The sequence below is a fragment of the Lethenteron reissneri genome, chromosome 25 (genome assembly GCF_015708825.2).
Source record: "Lethenteron reissneri isolate LAM-NWPU_2019-01 chromosome 25, ASM1570882v1, whole genome shotgun sequence".
Taxonomy (NCBI): Eukaryota; Metazoa; Chordata; class Hyperoartia; order Petromyzontiformes; family Petromyzontidae; genus Lethenteron; species Lethenteron reissneri.
This window is the reverse complement of record NC_083803.1, coordinates 17,711,155-17,733,074: the sequence shown is the minus strand read 5'-3', so window position 1 is coordinate 17,733,074 and position 21,920 is coordinate 17,711,155. Positions and strand designations below refer to the sequence as shown.

Here is a 21,920-nt window from a genome sequence, read left to right as displayed (position 1 = left end):
CAACAACAACACACACAACCTGTACCCCCACAACACAACCTGTACCCCCACAACAACAACAACACAACCTGTACCCCCACAACAACACACAACCTGTACCCCCACAACAACAACACAACCTGTACCCCCACAACAACAACAACACAACCTGTACCCCCACAACAACACTACACACAACCTGTACCCCCACAACAACAACAACACAACCTGTACCCCCACAACAACACTACACACAACCTGTAACCCCACAACAACACTACACACAACCTGTACCCCCACAACAACAAAAACACAACCTGTACCCCCACAACAACAACAACACAACCTGTACCCCCACAACAACACTACACAACCTGTACCCCCACAACAACAACACACAACCTGTACCCCCACAACAACACTACACACAACCTGTACCCCCACAACAACAACACACAACCTGTACCCCCCACAACAACAACACTACACACAACCTGTACCCCCACAACAACACTACACACAACCTGTACCCCCACAACAACAACACACAACCTGTACCCCCACAACAACACTACACAACCTGTACCCCCACAACAACAACAACACACAACCTGTACCCCCACAACAACACACACACAACCTGTACCCCCACAACAACAACACAACCTGTACCCCCACAACAACACTACACACACAACTTGTACACATACCTCCAACAACACACGACCTGTAACTCGATAGCGGGAGGACTCAAGATACTGCCGCTGGCTGTCGTGCTAAGTGTACACACCCCATGCGTGTGTCTGTGCGTACACGTGTGCCGGTGTGTTGCGGTGTTTTGTGAGTCCGCGTCGAGCATCTGCTGTGTGTTGTGTCCTCGCACTCACGCCCATGCACACGCATACATACGCACGCTTGTAGAACAGACTCTGGGATACATGAAACGCTTAAACTTCCAAGGAATCTAAATTTCAAATAAAGAACACTGCACGTGTATAGAATGCGTGAGGATTCAACTCATCGGGTCAATTCAGATGTAGTTGGCATGATGCCCCGTGATAGAACCGCGCCGTACCTGACATCTAAATCGTTACACGCGCCGGAGTATACACGGCACGTATGCGCGAGCGTGCGTGCGTGCGTACGTGTATATTTATTCTTGCAAGGAAAAGTCCAAATTGGTTCCACGCCGCCCCCTCACTGCGCTCTCATCCCCTCTCCGCCTGGGAAGCCGGCGCGTCCGTGGCTCGCGAGGCGAGCAGGAGACAAAGGCGTCGCGAGCCCCTGGCCGCTCAACCCAGTGACCAAGGTCAGTGCCGAGAGAAAGGGGCCCCGAGGCAGCTGTGCACGCCGTGGAAATTAGGCATGCAATCAAATTCAAAGCGACCGCCATTGCCACTACAGACCAGGCCAAGAGCATTAGCGATTTTCAAAGGGGCAGACCTAAATCAAATTAAATCTGTCAAAGCGGCAGGCTTTAAAGTGACAGAGGCTTATAACGGTTTATTTGGATAAGCGAGTCTTTTATAAAAAAAAAGAGAGAAAGAGAGAAATGGAGAGAGAGAAATAAAATTATTTTAAAAATAAGATTTTTTTTTAATACAGCCATAAAATTCTTTAGATAAATGTTCAATAATAGAGAAATCAATTCATCTTCACGTGTCACAGGAATAATGTATCACATGTACTGTAGCTTAACGCGTCTGCCCGGATCTCGCGAGCTGCATGCTTGGATTCAGAGTAAAAGGCAATCAGCGATGTCTGCGGGTTAAGGTCGCAGCCAAGGCTGATGCGAACGACCTTGTTTCTTCATATCCTCTCCGGCGGCTTTACATCGCCCAACAACGGCCTCGCGTGCGACAACAACGGCGTGTCCACGCGGGAGGCGCAGCGTGTAACGGGTGACCAACCATTGAGACGAAGGTCAGGGGCCCTTTAAACACCTCGTGCGAGTAACCCACGCGCGGGGCCCGGGCGTGCGTGGCGAGCACGCGCGCGTACCGCGCTGGAAACGCGCGCCCTATAAATAGAGTTCGTTAGTCATCTTGCGACGGACGAAGCGTCTCTCCTCGCCCTCGAATCGAACACAACAACTGGGCGTACGGGGCACGGACACGCGGGCGCACACAGCACCACACGACGACGACGGCGACAACGATGACCGCGCCGAGCGGGCCCTGACGAGGCAAGGCTCAGAGGCCGCGCTCGGGGAAGCAGTGCCGAGCGAAGGTCGGGCGCCATCGACTCCACGTGCGGCCGCGGACGGGCGTCCCACGTGACGCTCGTTCCTAGGCGGTGTCGGCGGCAGTGTCGGCGGCGGTGTCGGCGGCGGCGGCCACGCGACAGCTGCCTAGCACGGCGCTCGCGCCACCCCCCTGCGGGCTGCGCTCCTCATATGCACGTCGCTATCGATCGGTATAATCCCGCTCCGCATCGATTTCCAAGCAACGTCAGGCTGATCCCAACACCGTGGGCAAAGCCAGGCCATAACGTGTTTGGCGTTCATGGACCAGCCGGCAGACAAATGTCATTATCTGTTCTTGGGTGCATTGTAAAATATCAAAATATTGTCGTGCCTTTTCAATATTTATAAAATTATACGTATAATAATATTTAATGGCGTGCACACAGATTGTTTACCGAGGAGGCCCTGGTTGTGCTTTGGTCGAATGCCACACGCAGGATTCTTTGTCACATCACCACACAGCAGTATAACCTGCAGCAGCACACGAAGCTATGGCCTGACAGAGATGTGGCCGATGTCATCTCACAGTGGGGAGAACTATACAATCTCACAATGGCGCAGCCTGGCAAAGACCATTGGGATGGAGGCCCCTTCTACCCACAATGCTTCACCACAAAAAAGACAAAGTGGTTTCCCACTCAATTGCTGGCACTCCTACCATATTTATTACACTTAGCCGCTGCTAGAAATTCCACATTCCTATGCTAGGGGTGAGTTTTTCCAAAGGGGAACCACTTTTAATGTTGCCACTAATTGGCACCCATTGTATCGACCTGGAATGGATGAGTTGCTGAGTCGATCCCCGACCAGGATTTGAACTCAACCTTCCGATTGCAAGCGACGCACTCCACCGATGTGGCTCCCGGTCCGTTAACTCACAACCTTCCGGTGGCAGGGCGCTTGGACCGGTGGTCCTATCGTGGCGACGGAGTCAGCGCTCCCTTACATGGGCCACCTGGGCAGCCCGGCACACCGCCCCGGCCCTCCCGCTAACATCAACACAAACGGGCCTGGTTGGCAAAACACGTTCGCTTTCATTTGCCTCGATCAGCCGGCGGTGAAGCTGACGCGATGCCGCGGCCATCCGAGCGGGAAGTGAAGCGCAGCCACCAACACTGGCGTTGAGAATGCGCGGCAAGTTAAGAAAGCCAAACGGTGTGAAGCAATCCATCTCTCCGGCAACAACACCACAAAGGCTCCATTTGCAAAACTGGCACAATCGCACAAAAGCAGCAATTCCGACCGTTATAGCATTTTGTAAATCGCTTGAAAAAATATATATGCATCTTTTTCAAAGGATTTTTCGTGGCATGGCTATGACGAGCGACACGAACGACCGTGGAGTGAGAACCGAGTCGCTCCACGCCCTGAGCCCCGACGGTCGTCAGTGGCTTCGGATCACGAGGCGGGAACGCCGCGTCCCTCCGTGGCACTGCAAGCTCCTGCTCTACCCGCCAAGGCCGATTCGGCAAGGTCATGGACAGATAAAATAACCAAACAAATATTCCTTCATTTACCCAGAATTCCTCAGCAGAGTCTCAAGAAATTCCCGAGGGCCCCCACCGTCGGGGATTTTTAACCACATTTCTGATCGAGGGTGCTGTGCCCGGGGGATCGCAGGGGATGAGATTAAAGTGTTATGGGAAACCTACTTGCTGTACTGCCTTCTGCAAGCCACCTCAGAGTCCCTTCAGGTGAGCGTCAAACGCGAGCAGATTATTTATTTAAAAGTAAAAATCGCTAATCCGCAAGGGTGGCCCTGCGGTGACAGCGTAAAAGAATGTAAATTAAAACCGTGGGTAGACGTCGTCTCATCCCGTCTTCCCTTCAGGGCCAATACAATGAATATCACCACTTTTGCAGAAAGTTAACAAAATGTTCTTTCTTTGAAGATACTGGACCCTACCACGGGAGCGAGGGGGCAGAGGGGGCAGGTCTACGAGCTGGGGGCCGCGCCGCGCTCACCTTGCGCCGGGCCTTCCCGTTTGACTGGGGCCTCCTTTGGCGTGCCCCGCAGCCAGGTCGTCGTCCTCGGGCGACACCTGCACGCCGATATCCACGGGCGCCCGCGCCAGCGCGTGCGCCGGCGGGGAGGCCCGCGGAGCCCCCGCGACGCCGCCGCCGGCACCGCCGCCGGGCCCCTTGTCGGCGCAGAGCGAGGCCTCGCAGCCCTTGCGCTTGTGCTGGATGAAGAGGAGGATGTCGGCCAGCGGGAACGTGAGCTGGCACTGCCCGCACGTGAGCAGGTCCTGCTCCGAGGCGCCGCCCGCGCCGCCCCCCGGCGCCTGGGCCTCGGCCGCCGTCGCGCGGTCGTCTTCCTCAGTCGTCATCCTCCTCCTCCTCCTCCTCGTCGCCCATGAGCGCCTCCACGCGCTCGGGCTCGGCTGCACGAGCACACGGGAGAGAAGCGCGAGCGCGCGGGGGGGGGGGGGTACGTCACTGACACGCGAGCGTGGGGACGTCATCGACGCCAGCTGTCACGCTGACGTCGTCACGTTTAAGCCAACAGGGCAAATACAACCAGACAAACGATGCGCTCAAAAATTTGGAACAGCAAAAAAGAGACGGTGAAGACGAACGGCCGGGGTGATGGGACGTTAGACCCCTAAATGCATCTTTAGCCCCTCCCTGTCGCACCATCCGCAGAAACCCAGGGTCTGCCGCCTGGGCTTCTTTCCTCAGATCTTTCCGGACTAATACGGCACAGGCAACTTAATTATAATAAAATCAAATAGATTAGCAGAGTTATGCTAGACAAGTAAAGAGCGGTGTTAGACCCAGACACGGGTGGCTTCACTCCGTCTGAATTGACCTGCAGGGTGTGAATTGGCTTTGAACGAACCCCTGCTCCGACTCTGGATGGAAGAGCGTGGGGGGTGTAATCAGTGCTCAGTAAATGATCAAGTCGCGCGCCCCAGAAATGTGTCGACTCTACTGGTAATGACTCTGCTGCAAAGTCAGGCTTTGGCCTAATGCGATGAATGAATGAATGGATGTTCAGCCTCCATAACAGCGCTATGAATGTGGTGAACAAACCGATACAAATGTAACCACAACACAACAGACCAGCAGAGTGAAATATGGTTAACGAACCCCCACGACCAACACGGCATTGTCAGGCCTTCGTCCTGGAGTCGATTGACGAAGAGCTGCAGATAATTATTATCGTGATTATTATTTCAAAAGATAATCAACACCGATCGGTGACCGATGATTCTCCGTCGGCTATGCCTGACGTGGGCGCATTGTTGTTATACGAGTAACGCCCGGTCCGTTCTCCTGATGGCGACCAGCGCAGATATCGGCATCATTGACAGCGCCGCCTTCGTGTCCTAAACAGCGACAAATATTCCACGCATGGCCGCTGGGCCACGGCACCCGCAGGCGCGCCCTCACCAGTCGGAGACGTCCACTTTGCGTCAGGCCGTGCCCCGCCGTGCCACCGGCCAAGGGCGGCATTCGAACTGACAAACCAGCGCACTGCCACCGAGGGGCGGACTGCTCCAACCACCAGGCTATGGGCGGCCTTGCTCTTTGCGCGGCTCAGCACTAGCGACTCACACGCACACGTGTCCGTGCGTGCGTAAGAAAAACGTACGGCGCGAGCTACTGTCCCTGGCGTACTGACCCGTGGGAACGATACAACGGTGAGTTTGTTTTCAGAAACGTGTGCGGTCCTGCGATGTTTAAATCCTGCCGGTCTCACCTACGTCGCCATCAATGACACGGCATCCGTTGACACTTTATTTTCCCCTGGCTTGAAACCACGCGCGCATCAATGACAATTATATTTCTGCTCCATCTCAAGTGAAAGGGAAGAGCTTAAAGATTGAGGACTGGGGGTGAAAAGAATAAAAAAGAACGAACGTGCGATAACGCGTCAGCACGGGCGGCGATAGCGCTCGACTGTGAACCCACGGAGCCCGGACTTCCCTCCCAGCCTCCCCAGTGTCTCCCCAGCGCCGCTCTGGCCCTTGTGAGACGCTCAGCCACAAATAGCTCGACACTGGCACGCAGTTGTGCTCGCGCCCCTTCCACACGCATCGCCACGAAGTCCCTCGCAGCGATCGCGGTCCCTCGGCACAGGTGAACGCAAGCGGCGTTCCGAGGCGCTGTTCTGTTTTTGTGTTTACGTGTTTTTTTTCTGGTCACGAGCGTAAGGTCAAAGCTCGGCTAATATATGTTTTTTCCCCCGCCGGGGTTCCGGAAAAGAAAATAAATTAGGAAACGTTCAGCATCAGGATTACGGTTTCCGTGAGGGAAAACATCATAGCGGCAGAATAATATGCAAGAGAGGAAACACAGAGATGACAAATGGAGCCGTGGTGGTGCAAGCTCAACGACATTTCGCCAATCTCAGGGTAAACGACAGGCAACGGTGGCGATGGAGATCACGTGAATCGAGATAAACAGACACAAATCACAAGGATGTGGACAAGGCAATTGACACGCCAGTGTCTCTGCCCAAATAAAATACCTACAGCGAAATTCCCGAATTTAAACCGCCAATTTTAAAACGAATTCATATTAATTGCAATTATCTGAATATCTTTAGAAGAAAAAGATAATGAACCTCAATGGGCTCTCGCAGTTAATTACAGGGAAGTGACTCGGTGCCATTACACGGTGCGTACATTACCGCGGCGGTGGACCTCCTGCAAAGAGGCCACAGCGTCACGCTGCTCGTTCTGGGCCGCTGCGCGAGCAAGGCCCCGGCGGCCAAAGTGGCGGACGTCGCGCGCGTGATGCTGGCGAGCGTGGGCGCCGCACGCCAAGAAGACCGGCGACGGTTTAGCGACGGTTTAGCGACGGTTTAGCGACGGCTAACGAGGCGGGCGGCTCTCCGCAGCACCACAGGTAGCGGCAGAGAGACGGCGACAAAGTTCCAGGTAGGACGACGGCGCAGCAGGAGGGCACCACGACGCGGTGATGCGGCGCTCCCGACGAAATTCGTTCGAATCCCAGGATTTTTTTGATTAATTTGCTTGGAACGTTTTTTTTATTCATTTGCTTGGAATTCATTAAACAGGGGCGATAAAATTAATCGCGCCATATGGCTGAGCAAGAATGTGTTTGGAAGCCCTCGTAGATCGTATGAAGATAGGGTGTGCGTGCGTGCGACATCGAGAGATGTGTGCATGTTCATCTCCGCATTTATTGTCAGCTGATCTGATTTTACATGTGTATTTAAATATATTTTTTTATTTCTTGCTTGTCCCTTAATTCTGGTTTCGACATAAAAAAAATTATTTTAGGCATGTTAATTCAATTCACGTCCAAAAACGTTTCTGCGCGTAAGTGTGCATCTACAAACACAAGTCGATAGCCATTTTGTGAATGACACAAATTGGTTTGCGCACACACGTGCACACATTTGTACACAAAGACAAAGATCTCCCTATAGCCTTTACAGACTGTAGGGGCAAGTGCTGTTCGCGAGCACCTATGAAGCCTGGCACGGCACATGAGAGGGTGGTTGGCCAGCACCACACCCGACCGCCTTTGTCTCCCCAGTGGCGAAGTTTACACACTGCACCAATTACGTCTTTGAGGCTGAGTGGACCTAGGGGAGGCCCAGAACCGGTTCAGATAATCGTCACTGGTGTTGGCCGTGAGCGGGAATCGAAATCGGAGCGGCAGGTTGGTGGCGCAGCGCGCTAACCGCTGCGCCACTGCTCCCCACACAGACACACACATAGGCAGACATGCATGCACAAGCCCAACACACGACTACCATCACTGACATGAAGTGCTGCAAGATTTCAAACACAAACGGCAATCCGTTGACCTTGGAGCGATCTCCCCGAACCAGAGCAACCACGGCAGTGCGTGTGTGCGTGATCCTGAAAAACTAAACTTCCTAACGGATGTGCTGCTCGCAAAGAGTCAAGAGCAGAGTTCCCACACCTCCAGAATAATTTTTGCAATAGGAAGCCTGAAATAATCCGTACAATTCTTTTGCCACCGCGGAGTGTATTATGTAGCCGGTTTTGCGACTCCATAATCGCGCGCAGCCCGCTGACGGAGCACGCGCCGGGCGGCACGGGGCGCCGGACGCTCGGAGTCGAGGGACCCCCGAAATGGGGCCCTTTTATCCCCGCGACGACGATTCCTCGTGAGCCGCCACGACCGTCCGCCGGCTCGCGAGACAAAATCATCAATGCGCGACGGCGAGATGCCTTGCATGATGAAACTCGTTTGCGGGATTTATTGAAAGGATAACTTTCGTTTTAAAGAACGCCGTCGGCAACAGTGGTGCCGCGAAAGGGGGGGGGCGGGGGGGGGGGCGTCTGGCTTGAGTTTGGGAGAGAGCCGACACCTGGAGCTGTGGAGAATTTCACGGTGCGCGAGCCAAATTTCCTGCGTCTGGGACCGTGGCGCGATCACGGATGGTACAGACGGGGCGGCGATCCTGGCTTTCGTCACGAGCTCGCAAGCCGGGGCCGAACGGCGAGCCGCGCTGCGTGGCTCGCAAGCTGGTGGCGTGCCCGACACCGTCAATACGCCGCTAACGAGACCGGGACGGCACCGAAACCTATAAGGAGACCGACTTTGAGCGGGAACGCAACTCAAGGAAATGGCGCAATCCGACCGAACGGCGCTAATAATCGGACGCTGAAACACAACGAAGGACACGGCGTAGTGATTTGACGCTTGGGCAAGACGGCACACAACACGCAGTACATCAGCACAGCACACCCACACATAGCACGGCACACATAGCACACACCGCATGCCAGACACAGCACACGGCACGCAACATACAGCCCAACATAAACAATGCACACCACCTATAGCATAGCACACGAGACGCACCATCCACACGGTACACCACACACACTACGCCATTAAGACTGCCCCCACATTCGGCACAGCGCACTTAACAAAGAACGAAGTCAACGCAGCACACCACACGTAGCATACCACATCCAGCACAGCACACAGCACATCACGCTAGCACACGACACAGATTACGCCACACACAGCACACAATCAGCACAGCATAGCATACAACACACACACACCACTCATAGCACACCAGAGTATGCCACACACAAAACAGCTCACCACACATAACACAGCAAACACAGTCCACCATAAACACAACTCACTATACACAGCATACCACACACAGCATACTATTAACACAGCACACCAGACACACCATCAATACAGCACACCACACAGAGCATACCATCTAGACAGCACACCGCACAGCACGCGACACACATAGCAAGCCAGACACAGGACCCCGTCAACACAACATACCGCACACTGCATACCATCAATACAGCATACCACACATAGCAAGCCAGACACAGGATCCCATAGACACACCACACCGCACACAGTGCACAATGTCTTGAGACATTGAGACAGCAAAAAATCTGAAGACGGCAAATCTAATTCCAGTGGCCCCTTTCTTTGATACGCACATCCACCGCCACCCCCTGTACGGACAACAGCCCGGGCCGCTGCTACACAACAAGCAGAGGGCTCAGAACAAGCCCAGAGCCTGAGAATTAAATAATGTACGTGTCAGATGTTACGCCAAGTGTGCGATTCTTTTATTCATGACAGAATGCAAATCCGTGCATAAAATTAACTTTAAGGCTGATGAGTTGGAATATTTGATGATGCTCCAACGACAGAATAAAAAACACACAAGGCAATTAAAAAAGTAACAGAGGTGTGAATTGACCATATGCTATGTACATAACGGTTGGCGGGCGCGTGGATGTCTGACATTACTCTCAGCACTTTTCATTATGCTCAACGGTAATTTAATGCCGAGCTACATTAATTAATCATATTTGTGGAAGGGAGGGGAAAGTTACCGCAAGATTGTCTGCGATTCGCAGCTTCAAACTCCGCGGAGTTGGCCACGCAGTCTCACACGCTCTCACCTAAAGTGGCTTGCAAACATTTGGCTGAATACGAAAAACAAATTTACATCCAATTATCTTGATACAGGGTTCAGTTTAAAAATATATATGAAGCCCCGCCACCACTTCAGTCGTTCACATATTGCCCAGAAGCGCGTTCCTAAATATTGTTTGCGTCTCTTGACGGCGATCACGACACGATTGCCGCGTAATGTTTGCGACGGAATAATAAAGGCACCGCATTCACACGCTCACGCGTCACGGGACTCGCTAAAACGGTCAAGCGAAAAACGGTCAAGGTGTAAAGTCGCAACTTCAAATAAGTACTCCTTTTAATCAATAGTGGGGATATAACATCTGCAGCGCGCTGCAAACTAATCTTCTCCAGAGGCGACGCCGGATCGGTGCGAGCGTGGCCCGGGCGTTCGTCGCCGAGCAGCGCTCTGCGGGAAAAAAATTATGAAACATCGCATCGCTGATCCTGGGTTAAGTGAGTGCCTTGCGGTTGGACCAGGTGAGGCATTCCCAATTGATTCATTAATTAATCTTCGCTGCACGCGATCGAGTTACGTAACGAAGGGGTGCACGCGAGGCTGTCGCCAGGCCCCAAGGAAGGGGCTCTGCTGGACTCAATTGCGCAGCGGAATCGACTGCAACAACACGCGCACGGCTAATCATTGCGGTGAACTCGACAGGTATACTAGCAACACGGTGGACGCGCGTGCGTGTGTGCGTGTGTGCGTGCGTAGAACACGTTTGCTGAACACGCCTCCTCCTCGTCCAAGCGGCCGCGTGAAGGGTTAATGCGAAATTCAACAATGCCGCGGCGGCGGCAACAATGACGACGGCAATCAACATCGGTGCCCATGAATAGCAGCAGCAGAGCCGCGAGTTCCTCCGCACCCCGGGGGGCACCGCGGGGGGACCGCGGGGGGCACCGCGGGGGGACCCCGGGGGGCACCCCGGTGGTGGTGCGGAGCACCTGGCCGGCTCGGTGCCAACCGCATGGCGCGGGCCGAGTTGCAGCGATAGCCCCGAGTGCAGGAGAGCGCTAAAGTAGGGGGGCGGGAGATGCCCCCGGCGGTAAGGTTTGAGGGTTTGGGGGGCATCGGGATCCGAGCGGAGCCGAGTTACCCGACTTCAGCCGAGGCGCGTGCGCTCACTCGCGCGCCACGCGGGTTAACGAGCCTCACCTGGCCAACAGTGAATTCATCATGGTCACCACCACCACCACCACGATCATCGTCACCCATAAGCATTGCACGGTTTGATGCTCCCAACCTCTCTCTCCCACAACCCCCTTCCCCACCGCCCATTAATTCATCGCCCCCCCCCACCCCCCAAACCTCGATGCAGCAGACACACGGACACACACACACATATATATATACATACACACACATATATATACACGCACACAGCCCCTCACGAGCCCCCCGCCCCCCACGCCCGGCACTGATGGGGCGTCTGTCGAAGCGCCCGCACTACCAGCGCGATGAGCGCACCGCACTCCTCACCTCGCCCGGCATGGCGCACGGCGCGGGCAACGCCGCCCGCGTTCAATGATCCCTTATCCTGTCCACGTCAGCTCGATATTAGGGGCTGGGACTTCGTGATCGGACGAGAAGGACCCGATCTTGGGTGGTTTTTTAGTTATATATAAATGAGCTAGGTAGGCTGTGATGTCAAAAAAGAACAAATATAAAAGCCGTTATATATCTGCCATCTGTTATTTTTCTATCAGGAGCTAGCTCGCGGCGTCTGTGAGTGGTACATGTCCGCAACATGTCCGTGCGTGAGTGCGTGTGAGTGCTTGAGTGTAACGGTGTGCGAGTGTGCGAGTGTGCGCGTGAGTGCGTGCGAGCGAGCGCGTGAGTGTACGAGGCTTGGACACAGACACATATCGGTGGATTGAGAGGAGAGAAATCAATTTCGCGAGACACAGGCTACCGACCCCGCCGTTCTCCCACCACCGGCGACCGATATTCATCTCATTTATATTTTATTTTCATAGGAGCCGCAATTGGAATTTGTAAATACGAGCTTCGGCATACGAATAAGCGGTCACATACGTATTTTTTTTTATTAAATCGGTTCTGATGAACAGAACTGGTTTCGCAATGCGTAAACATCTAGGGTCGTTAAAATATGTCAACTTCACGTTGGGGAATTAATGCCAAATTATGCTAAATTTGTTGAGCAAATGGATTAGGAACGCATCGCGATATGTGCACCTATACACGTGATTTTTTTTATTAACCACAGTCTTACAATTTAGACATCTCAAGAACTTAAATCAGAAGCGTTGTGCAATGAATTGGATCATCCTTTACCACCGTAATCATCATCACCATCGCCAGACACTATTCAACAATCCCGACCCGCTACACGGAGCTGAAAAGTGGCATCATTCGGCCACACAATTCAACACGCAGACAAACGCAGCCAAGGTTCAATGAGCTCAACACGAGAAGGCACGTGTCTGACTCTACATCGACAGGGTCTACAGAACGCACGTGTCTCACTCTACATCGACAGGGTCTACAGAACGCACGTGTCTCACTCTACATCGACAGGGTCTACAGAACGCACGCGTCTCACTCTACATCGACAGGGTCTACAGAACGCACGTGTCTCACTCTACATCGACAGGGGTCTACAGAACGCACCTGTCTCACTCTACATCGACAGGGTCTACAGAACGCACGTGTCTCACTCTACATCGACAGGATCCACAGAACGCACATGTCTCACTCTACATCGACAGGGTCTACAGAACGCACGTGTCTCACTCTAAATCGACAGGGTCCACAGGACGCACGTGTCTCACTCTACATCGACAGGGTCTACAGAACGCACGTGTCTCACTCTACATCGACAGGGTCTACAGAACGCACGTGTCTCACTCTACATCGACAGGGTCTACAGAACGCACGTGTCTCACTCTACATCGACAGGGTCCACAGGACGCACGTGTCTCACTCTACATCGACAGGGTCTACAGAACGCACGTGTCTCACTCTACATCGACAGGGTCCACAGAACGCACGTGTCTCACTCTACATCGACAGGGTCCACAGAACGCACGTGTCTCACTCTACATCGACAGGGTCTACAGAACGCACGTGTCTCACTCTACATCGACAGGGTCCACAGAACGCACGTGTCTCACTCTACATCGACAGGGTCCACAGAACGCACGTGTCTCACTCTACATCGACAGGGTCCACAGAACGCACGTGTCTCACTCTACATCGACAGGGTCTACAGAACGCACGTGTCTCACTCTACATCGACATCGGTCTACCGGACGTGCGCCCAGAGACAGACGCGGCATCCGAGACATCAGCGGGCACGGGAAATGGGCGCCTCGTCAGTGAGCGCGGAGTTTCAGAGAGAAGAGCGCGAATTGGTGAGAGAGAGAAGCCTCAAGAATCTCATCTTCGCGACACAGGGTTCCACGGGCGCGCAACGCGCACAGCTTGTCCCGAACACGCGGACACCTTTCACCACCACTGACATCAGCAACATCACCGTCGTCGTCGTTATAATTATTATTATTCGTAGTGGCGGTGATGGTGGCATTCGTATGTATTCCTCGCCTGCGTGAGAATACTTTTGGGCAAGGGAGGTGTGATTGCTCGTAGCCGCGACCGGGATGTGGACGGACGCCGGGACCGCAAGCGATTTAGAAACGCCGGTTGTGAGCTGAAGCTGAAGCCGGCTGGAAGCCGAAGCCGGCTCGCTCGGTCCACTCAGAGAACGCGGGGCTCCAGAGCGCACGCACCCAGCCAGGGCTGACCAGCGCTGGAACAAACTCCCCAGCTCCCGGCCAGCACCTACCTCGTACCTGCCTACCTACTACCTCTTCTGCCCTCTCCTGCCTACCGGCGTCGCTTTACTGAGCCCTACAAAAGTCGACATACACAAGGAAGCTTCACGAACGTGCACACGCGTGCTGTGTCACATGCACACACGCGGACGCACACGCACAGGCGGACAAACGCACACGCGTTGCATCGTATAGGCATGATAGATGCGGGCGCGCATCGCCATGCGAACGTACTCGAGTGCATCGCCTACATAAATCCATTCATGCATATTTAACGGCATACAGACACACTGGCGATCTGTATATAGAAGCGTACGTTCGTACACACACACACAGATGCACACGTACATCATGCGGGTATCCAGCACGGCGTATACACATGTACACATGGCGTTACGCTCGTCTCACCGACGCACGCTACAAACATACACCAGTGACAATGACACGTTCATACACTCCGTGCCAACGCATGATATAGACATTCGTTCACCACTTACGTGCCACACACACTCGTAGACCCCCTGCCAACACACACACGATATATTCATTGGTACACCAATTAAATGACATACATTAATAACACTCCGTGCCAACGCATGATATGAGCATTTGTATACAATTTACGTGACACACACACTCGTAGACTCCCTGCCAACACACACTAAATAGACATCCGTACACCCAACACAAGACATACACACAAACGCACACTCCCTGCCAACACACACGCGCACGATATATAGACATCGGTCCAACACATAAATCGCAAGCACACTCACTCACACGTGTACCGCCTGCCCAGCACACGCACGCGAGAGAGAGAGAGAGACCGGGCTTGGGATCACAGTACAGGATGGGCAGCAAACACCAAACTCGCACGGCAACTGCACCACTCGTGGATCTCCCCCCACCACCACCCCAAGCGTGCGAGAGAGAGAGAGGGAGACTGGGAATGCGTAAAAGTGCCCCGCGGTGTCGGCACCGCGCGCGCGAAGTGCTTCGAGCTCCGCGCCGGACCCCGCGGGCTTCCCGAGCGAGGCACCCTTCAGACCGGCACTGCCACCACGACCACCACCACCACCACGACCACCACCACCACCACTGCTACCACCACTGCAGCTACGACTACGCCGGCTGACAAGCGCATCCGTCCGTCGCCAATAGCCGCAACCCACCGAACGCACGGCAGTGTTTGTATGACACACACACGCGCGCACGCAGCCGAACACACACACACACAGAGAGAGAGCTACCGATGTAGCAACCAGGATCATCACAGCGGCGCTGGGCACAATTCATCCCAGAATGGAGACAGTTGTTTTGAGTTACAACACAGACGAGCACACAGCGCGAGCCATCGGCAACGGGAACGGCACGAAGAGCGGCGACACTCAAACTAAAGAAGCGAAGAAGAGAATCCGAGCAGTTTGTGTTTTTGTTTTAAAAAGCAGCAGCAGCGGCGGCGGCGGGAACAGCGCGGAAGGGCAGCGCCAGTAAGTGTGCGTGTGTCACGGCACAAGTGCTGAGAACAGGCGGCAGCAGCAGCAGCAGCAGCGGTAATATTAAGTGCGGTTATCTTAAAACAATGCTCGGAGTGGGATTGTGTAGCAGCAGCAGCAGCGGCGGCGGCGGCGGCGGTGTTGGTGGTGTCAGCCGCGGCGAGTGTGGTGGACTCACGCGAGAAGTCCCGCTTGCTCAGGTGCTGCGGCTTGCCCTGCTTGCGGCGCGACATGCTGCTGGTGGCCGCACTCGCCCACTGGTCACATCGACGCGCGCGCCTCTCGTCCGGAGAAAATCAGCTCCTCAATGGCCGCGCGCGACATAAAATAAATCGGAAATAATACAAAGATGGCGGGCGGGGGCAGGACGGGGGGTCTGTGGGTGGTGGGAGGGGGTGGGGAGACGGGAGGTGGGACGCGGATCGCGGGGATTGCGCTGCCGTGATGCGACGCGCGAGGGGGGAATGTAACCTCTAAGTTCAAGTACACTGCCTCGGCGCGTCCCTCTCTCGCGGTCCCCTCCTCCCCTAGCCTTGCTCCCTCCCCTCGCCTCGCATCCCCTCCTCCTCCTCCGCACGACACCACCCCGCTCGCCTCCCCGCTCGCCGCTTCCCAGCCGCCCTCCTCCTCCTCCTCCCCAAGCGCGCACACACACACACGCACACACACAAGCGCGCACACACACACGCGCACCCTCCTCACCAGCCTGCGCCTCCACTCGCCGACACACGCGCGCGCGCGCCTACCCACGGCACCCTCTCGCTCCCCTGCCAACACACACACGCGCGCGGGCTCACGCACTCTCACGTACCCTCACCATCCTCCCAAGACGCACGCACACTCACACACACGCGCACACGCGGTCACACACAAAGCGCAGAGCCCTCTCACTCGCTCTCTCCACCCTGCACCCCCAGCAGCCTCGCCCCCCGCCCCCTGCCACACCGCCACCCCCACTCGCTCAACCTCTCCCTCCCTCCCTCCACCCCGCACGCCGCTCCCCCCTCCCCAACCTCGAGCCCCGCCACCGCCGCCGCCGCCCCTCAACTCGAACTTGGACGCCGCCGCCGCCGCCGCGAGGACTCGAGGTGGTCTCTGCGCGTCGCGCACGAGGCCCTCCCTCCCGCCCTCCCGCCCGCTTCAGACGCTTCAGTCGCCGCTGCGCGCGGCCGCAGAGGAGCGGTTGCCGATGCAGCCGCTGGCTGCGGGTCCATCGCCGATACATCCCGCGAGGCAGAGAGGAGGGAGGGAGGGAGAGGCCAAACAAATGCAGAGGTAGACAGGGAGAGAGGGAGAGAGGGAGGGCGAGAGAGCCGCGTACCGGGGCTGCTGCACGGACGCGGAGCCGCCGCCGCCGCCGTGGCACGGTTACGATTTTAATTGATCTGGACAATCAAAACAGCGCGGGCTTCGATTAGAACCATCGATTCGCGGACAACAGAGCCTCTCGCTTTGCTCGAAAGGAGGGCTTCTACGAAAAAAAGGAGCCGTAGGCACAATTACTTTTGTATGTTAGTGAACATGCCTTCGATCAGTGTTTCCTTCCACGCTTGAAGTTAGCCATGCCTGTGACCTCGGTCTGATTATTCAAAGGCTTTCAAAGTCAGGCAGGCGAAACGGCGCGGGGTTAAGGCTGGCGACCCCTGCATTATTGACCAGGCAGCCCATTAAAGTGACCGGCTGAGTAGACGTTGGATGCCTCTGAGGTTAGCCGGCATGGATTGAATCGATCCAGGAGCCGTTTTCACTCTCTCAGTCCCGCAGACAATATTGATCTCGCTCTTCTTTTGAAGGCGAGAAGCGGTGAAGGCGATGGACACTGCGAAATGCAGTAATTAAATAAATATATAAAGCGCCAAACACGCACGCTTGGATGTGCGGATGCGGCCGCGTCCAAAATAAACACGCACGTGACCGCCGTGTGTGTCAAAGCGCCGATTTCAATCAAGCAGCACGCGCATCCGATGGATAGATAACACTGCACAGTCGCTTCCACGGAGCACTTCCTCAACATCACCTCCTACAACCCACACTTTGTTTCAACCCTTCATAACACCGACATCATCATCACTACCACCATCACCACAGGCGCAATCATCCCTACATCTCCCCCCCCCCTACCTCTTTCTCCAATAACCACCCTGCCGAAGCCAGCCATCCAGCACACAAAGCAGCCCCCGCCACTCTACCCAGCCGTGCTCCACCACGCAGAGGCGCATGCAGCAAGGGACGACGCCGGGTGTGTAATGTGTGCACTGTGTGTACTGTGTGTAAGGGGTGTAATGTGTGTAATGTGTGCACTGTGTGCACTGTGTGTACTGTGTGTAAGGGGTGTAATGTGTGTAATGTGTGCACTGTGTGCACTGTGTGTACTGTGTGTAAGGGGTGTAATGTGTGTAATGTGTGTAATGTGTGCGCGCGCCGTGTTATTTATTGGGATCTCGCGCTCTCGGCGAATGCGCTGCCTGGCGCTCGGCGTCGGCTCGCTCGCTACTCTACATCGCTCGGGCGGCGGCAGCGGCGGTAGCAGCGGTGGCATCGCCAGCAACAACAGCAGCGGCAGCAGCAGCAGCAAGTTATTTTATTTATTTACTTAAATCGGAAACCGCCCGTCGCAGCCGTACACCGAAGTGCATACCGAGAGACACGGGGGGGGGGGGGGGGGGTCGGGCAGTGAGCTGAGCGGGGCGGCCCCCCCACGGCGCTCCCCCTTCGCCATCCACGCCGCCCGCGCGGGTCGCGGGCCTCACCTGCGGTCCTGTTTACACAGGTGTGCTGTAGGTGTGCTATAGGTGTACTGTAGGTGTGCTGTAGGTGTACTGTAGGTGTAATGTAAGTGTGCTGTAGGTGTGCTGTAAGTGTGCTGTATGTGTGCTGTAGGTGTGCTGTAGGCATGCTGTAGGTGTGCTGTAGGTGTGCTGTAGGTGTACTGTAGGTGTGCTGTAGGTGTGCTGTAGGTGTGCTGTAGGTGTATTGTAGGTGTGCTGTAGGTGTGCTGTAGGTGTACTGTAGGTGTGCTGTAGGTGTGCTGTAGGTGTACTGTAGGTGTGCTGTAGGTGTGCTGTAGGTGTACTGTAGGTGTGCTGTAGGTGTGCTGTAGGTGTACTGTAGGTGTGCTGTAGGTGTATTGTAGGTGTGCTGTAGGTGTGCTGTAGGTGTGCTGTAGGTGTGCTGTAGGTGTGCTGTAGGTGTATTGTAGGTGTGCTGTAGGTGTGCTGTAGGTGTGCTGTAGGTGTACTGTAGGTGTGCTGTAGGTGTATTGTAGGTGTACTGTAGGTGTGCTGTAGGTGTGCTGTAGGCGTGGGCGTGCAGTACACGTGAACGCGCGCTCAGCAAAGCGCGCTGCGGACGGGCGGTGTGTGCGGGGCTCCGTCGTGGTCATCGCCGGGACTCGTGCGGGTAGGGAGGGCGCATACACCGCGCGCACCTCGCACTGCAATTAGTAAATAAGTAATGGCCTAATGTAATGAATTAAAAATGTGCTAGGTATGTTGTAGTGATTTCTATATATATGTGTGTGACCGGCGGGGTTTGTGGTGTTGAGACAGGGCGCGGGGTGGTGGGGGTGTGGGGGGCTGGGTGGAGTGAGTGAGGGGGGGGGGGTGCTGTCTGTGTGTTCATGGCACCGGCGTCGTTTTCCCGGGCCGTTCTCTCTCTCTCTCTGTGTTTTTTTTAATTGTTTGCGCTCCCAGTGCCGGACCTAGGGCCGGGTGCCGGGGCGAGGCGGCCGCCATCCATCAAACCGCCGAATCAATGGCAGGCGGGGCCGACCTTGACCCGTACCGCGACCCCTTTCCATCTGCTCGCGGCTAATGTTGATGTCTGGGCGGCCGTCAGGCAGCGCTGATCAGCGCCGAGGCGAGTGCTGAGCGGCCCCGTTGCGAGGTGGCGCGCCGCCGCCGCCGCCGCCGTGGGCAGAGCGCACGGAGCAGCCCGGGCAGGGCCGGGCCGGGCTCGTGGGTAGCGCGGCGCGACTCGCGTGCGTGAGTGGGTGAGGTTGAGGGCGTGGGTGTGGGTGAGGGTGTGGGTGACGGTGTGGGTGAGGGTTAAGGTGAGGGTGTGGGTGAGGGTGGTTAAGTGTGGGTGAGAGTGTTGGTGAGGATGTGGGTGAGAGTGAGTGGGTGTGGGTGAGGGTGTGGGTGAGATTGTGGGTGAAAGTGTGTAAGTGTGTGAGTGTGTGGGTGAGGGTGTTGGGGAGGGTGAGAGTGTAGGTGAGGGTGTGGGTGAGGGTGGTTAAGTGTGTGTGTGGGTGAGAGTGTGTAAGTGTGTGTTTGGGTGAGAGTGTGTAAGTGTGTGAGTGTGTGGGTGAGAGTGTTGGTCAGGGTGAGAGTGTGGGTGAGAGTATGTAAGTGTGTGAGTGTGTGGGTGAGAGTGTTGGTCAGGGTGAGAGTGTGGGTGAGAGTGTGTTAGTGTGTGAGAGTGTGGGTGAGAGTGGTTAAGTGTGTGTGTGGGTGAGAGTGTGATGGTGTGTGTTTGGGTGAGAGTGTGTAAGTGTGTGAGTGTGTGGGTGAGAGTGTTGGTCAGGGTGAGAGTGTGGGTGAGAGTGTGTAAGTGTGTGAGTGTGTGGGTGAGAGTGTTGGTCAGGGTGAGAGTGTGGGTGAGAGTGGGTGAGAGTGTGAGTGTGTGGGTGAGAGTGTTGGTCAGGGTGAGAGTGTGGGTGGAGTGTTGGTCAGGGTAAGAGTGTGGGTGAGGGTGTGAGTGAGAGTGGTTAAGTGTGTGTAATGTGAGTGTTCGTATGTGAGCGAAAGTAAGTGTGTGTGTGGGGGGTGTGTAAGTGTGTGAGCGATAGTGTAAGTGTGTGTGAGAGTGTGTGTGGGTGAGAGTGTGTGGGTGAGAGTGTGTAAGTGTGTGTGTGTGGGTGAGAGTGCGTGTGGGTGACAGTGTGTGTGGGTGAGAGTGTGTGTGTGGGTGAGAGTGTGTAAGTGTGTGTGGGTGTGTAAGTGTGTGTGTGGGTGAGAGTGTGTAAGTGTGTGTGGGTGTGTAAGTGTGTGTGTGTGGGTGAGGGTGTGTAAGTGTGTGTGAGAGTGATGTGTGTGTGAGAGTGTATGTGGGTGAGAGTGTGTGTGTGGGCGAGAGTGTGTAAGTGTGTGTGTGGGTGACAGTGTGTGTGGGTGACAGTGTGTGTGTGGGTGACAGTGTGTAAGTGTGTGTGGGTGTGTAAGTGTGTGTGAGAGTGATGTGTGTGTGAGAGTGTATGTGGGTGAGAGTGTGTAAGTGTGTTCGGTGAGAGTGTGTAAGTGTGTGGGGGTGTAAGTGTGTGTGTGGGTGAGAGTGTGTAAGTGTGTGTGTGAGAGTGTGTGTGTGGGTGAGAGTGTGTGTGTGTGTGGGTGAGAGTGTGTAAGTGTGTGTGTGGGTGACAGTGTGTGTGGGTGACAGTGTGTGTGTGGGTGACAGTGTGTAAGTGTGTGTGAGAGTGATGTGTGTGTGAGAGTGTATGTGGGTGAGAGTGTGTAAGTGTGTTCGGTGAGAGTGTGTAAGTGTGTGGGGGTGTAAGTGTGTGTGTGGGTGAGAGTGTGTAAGTGTGTGTGTGAGAGTGTGTGTGTGGGTGAGAGTGTGTGTGTGTGTGAGAGTGTGTGCGTGTGTGAGAGTGTGTGTGGGTGAGAGTGTGTGTGTGTGTGAGAGTGTGTAAGTGTGTGTGTGTGTGCGTCAGGTTCTGGCCACCCACCTCCTCGTGTGCCGTGCCGGCCTTGATAGTTGCTCGCTAACAGCACTTGCCCCAACAGTCTGTTAGGTCAATACGGGGGATCTTTGTATTTGTCTTGTGAGTATCAGAGTGTGAGAGAGGGTGTAAAACAGTGTTTGACCATACTTCACCACGCTGAAGAGTGTGGAGACAGTGTGTAAGTGTGTGTGTGTGAATCGATATGTGAGTGTGTGAGAGTGTGTAAGTGTGTGTGTGGGTGAGAGTGTGTGTGTGTGTTTATGTGTGATTGTGTGCGGGGTCAGTGTATGTGTGGGGGGGAGCGGTAGTGCAATGGTTAGCACCACTGCGCTAAAGCCCCCTTTGTCCCGTGTTCAATTCAAGCTGGCGACCAATAACAGTGCCAAGTATATGAACCAGTACTGGGCCTCTCCTAAGTCCACTCAGCCTTATATGAGTACAGTACCTGATGCGGTGTGTAAACATCCCCATTAAGGAGACAAAGGCGCTCGGGCGTGGTGTTAGCCACCCACCCCGTGCCGTACCGGCCTTCATATGTGATCGCTAACAGCACTTGCCCCAACAGTCTGTTAAAGGCTACATGGGTGATCGTTTTGTTTATTATGAGTTAAATTGTGCGTTAAAGTGTACGTGTTTTGTATCTGAGCGTGTATGTGTGTGTGTGTGCGAAAGCGTGTGTGTGTGTGCGACAGCGTGTGCGTGTGTGTGCGAAAGCGTGCGTGTGTGTGTGTGAAAGCGTGTGTGTGCGAAAGCGTGCGTGTGTGTGCGAAAGCGTGCGTGTGTGTGTGTGCGACAGCGTGTGTGTGTGCGACAGCGT

At 55.0% G+C, this 21,920-nt stretch overlaps 1 protein-coding gene across 1 annotated transcript in view; it reads right to left on the bottom strand.

The window, feature by feature from the left end:
* BCL11A (BCL11 transcription factor A) overlaps window positions 1-16,360 on the bottom strand; it is a 54,233-nt gene extending 37,873 nt beyond the window's left edge. Inside the window, 4 exon segments of the mRNA XM_061559583.1 lie at window positions 4,190-4,211; window positions 4,213-4,548; window positions 4,550-4,608; window positions 15,620-16,360. Coding sequence (XP_061415567.1) covers window positions 4,190-4,211; window positions 4,213-4,548; window positions 4,550-4,608; window positions 15,620-15,674 — 472 coding nt within the window. The 5' untranslated portion in view covers window positions 15,675-16,360.
* Between the last annotated feature and the right edge of the window lie 5,560 nt (window positions 16,361-21,920).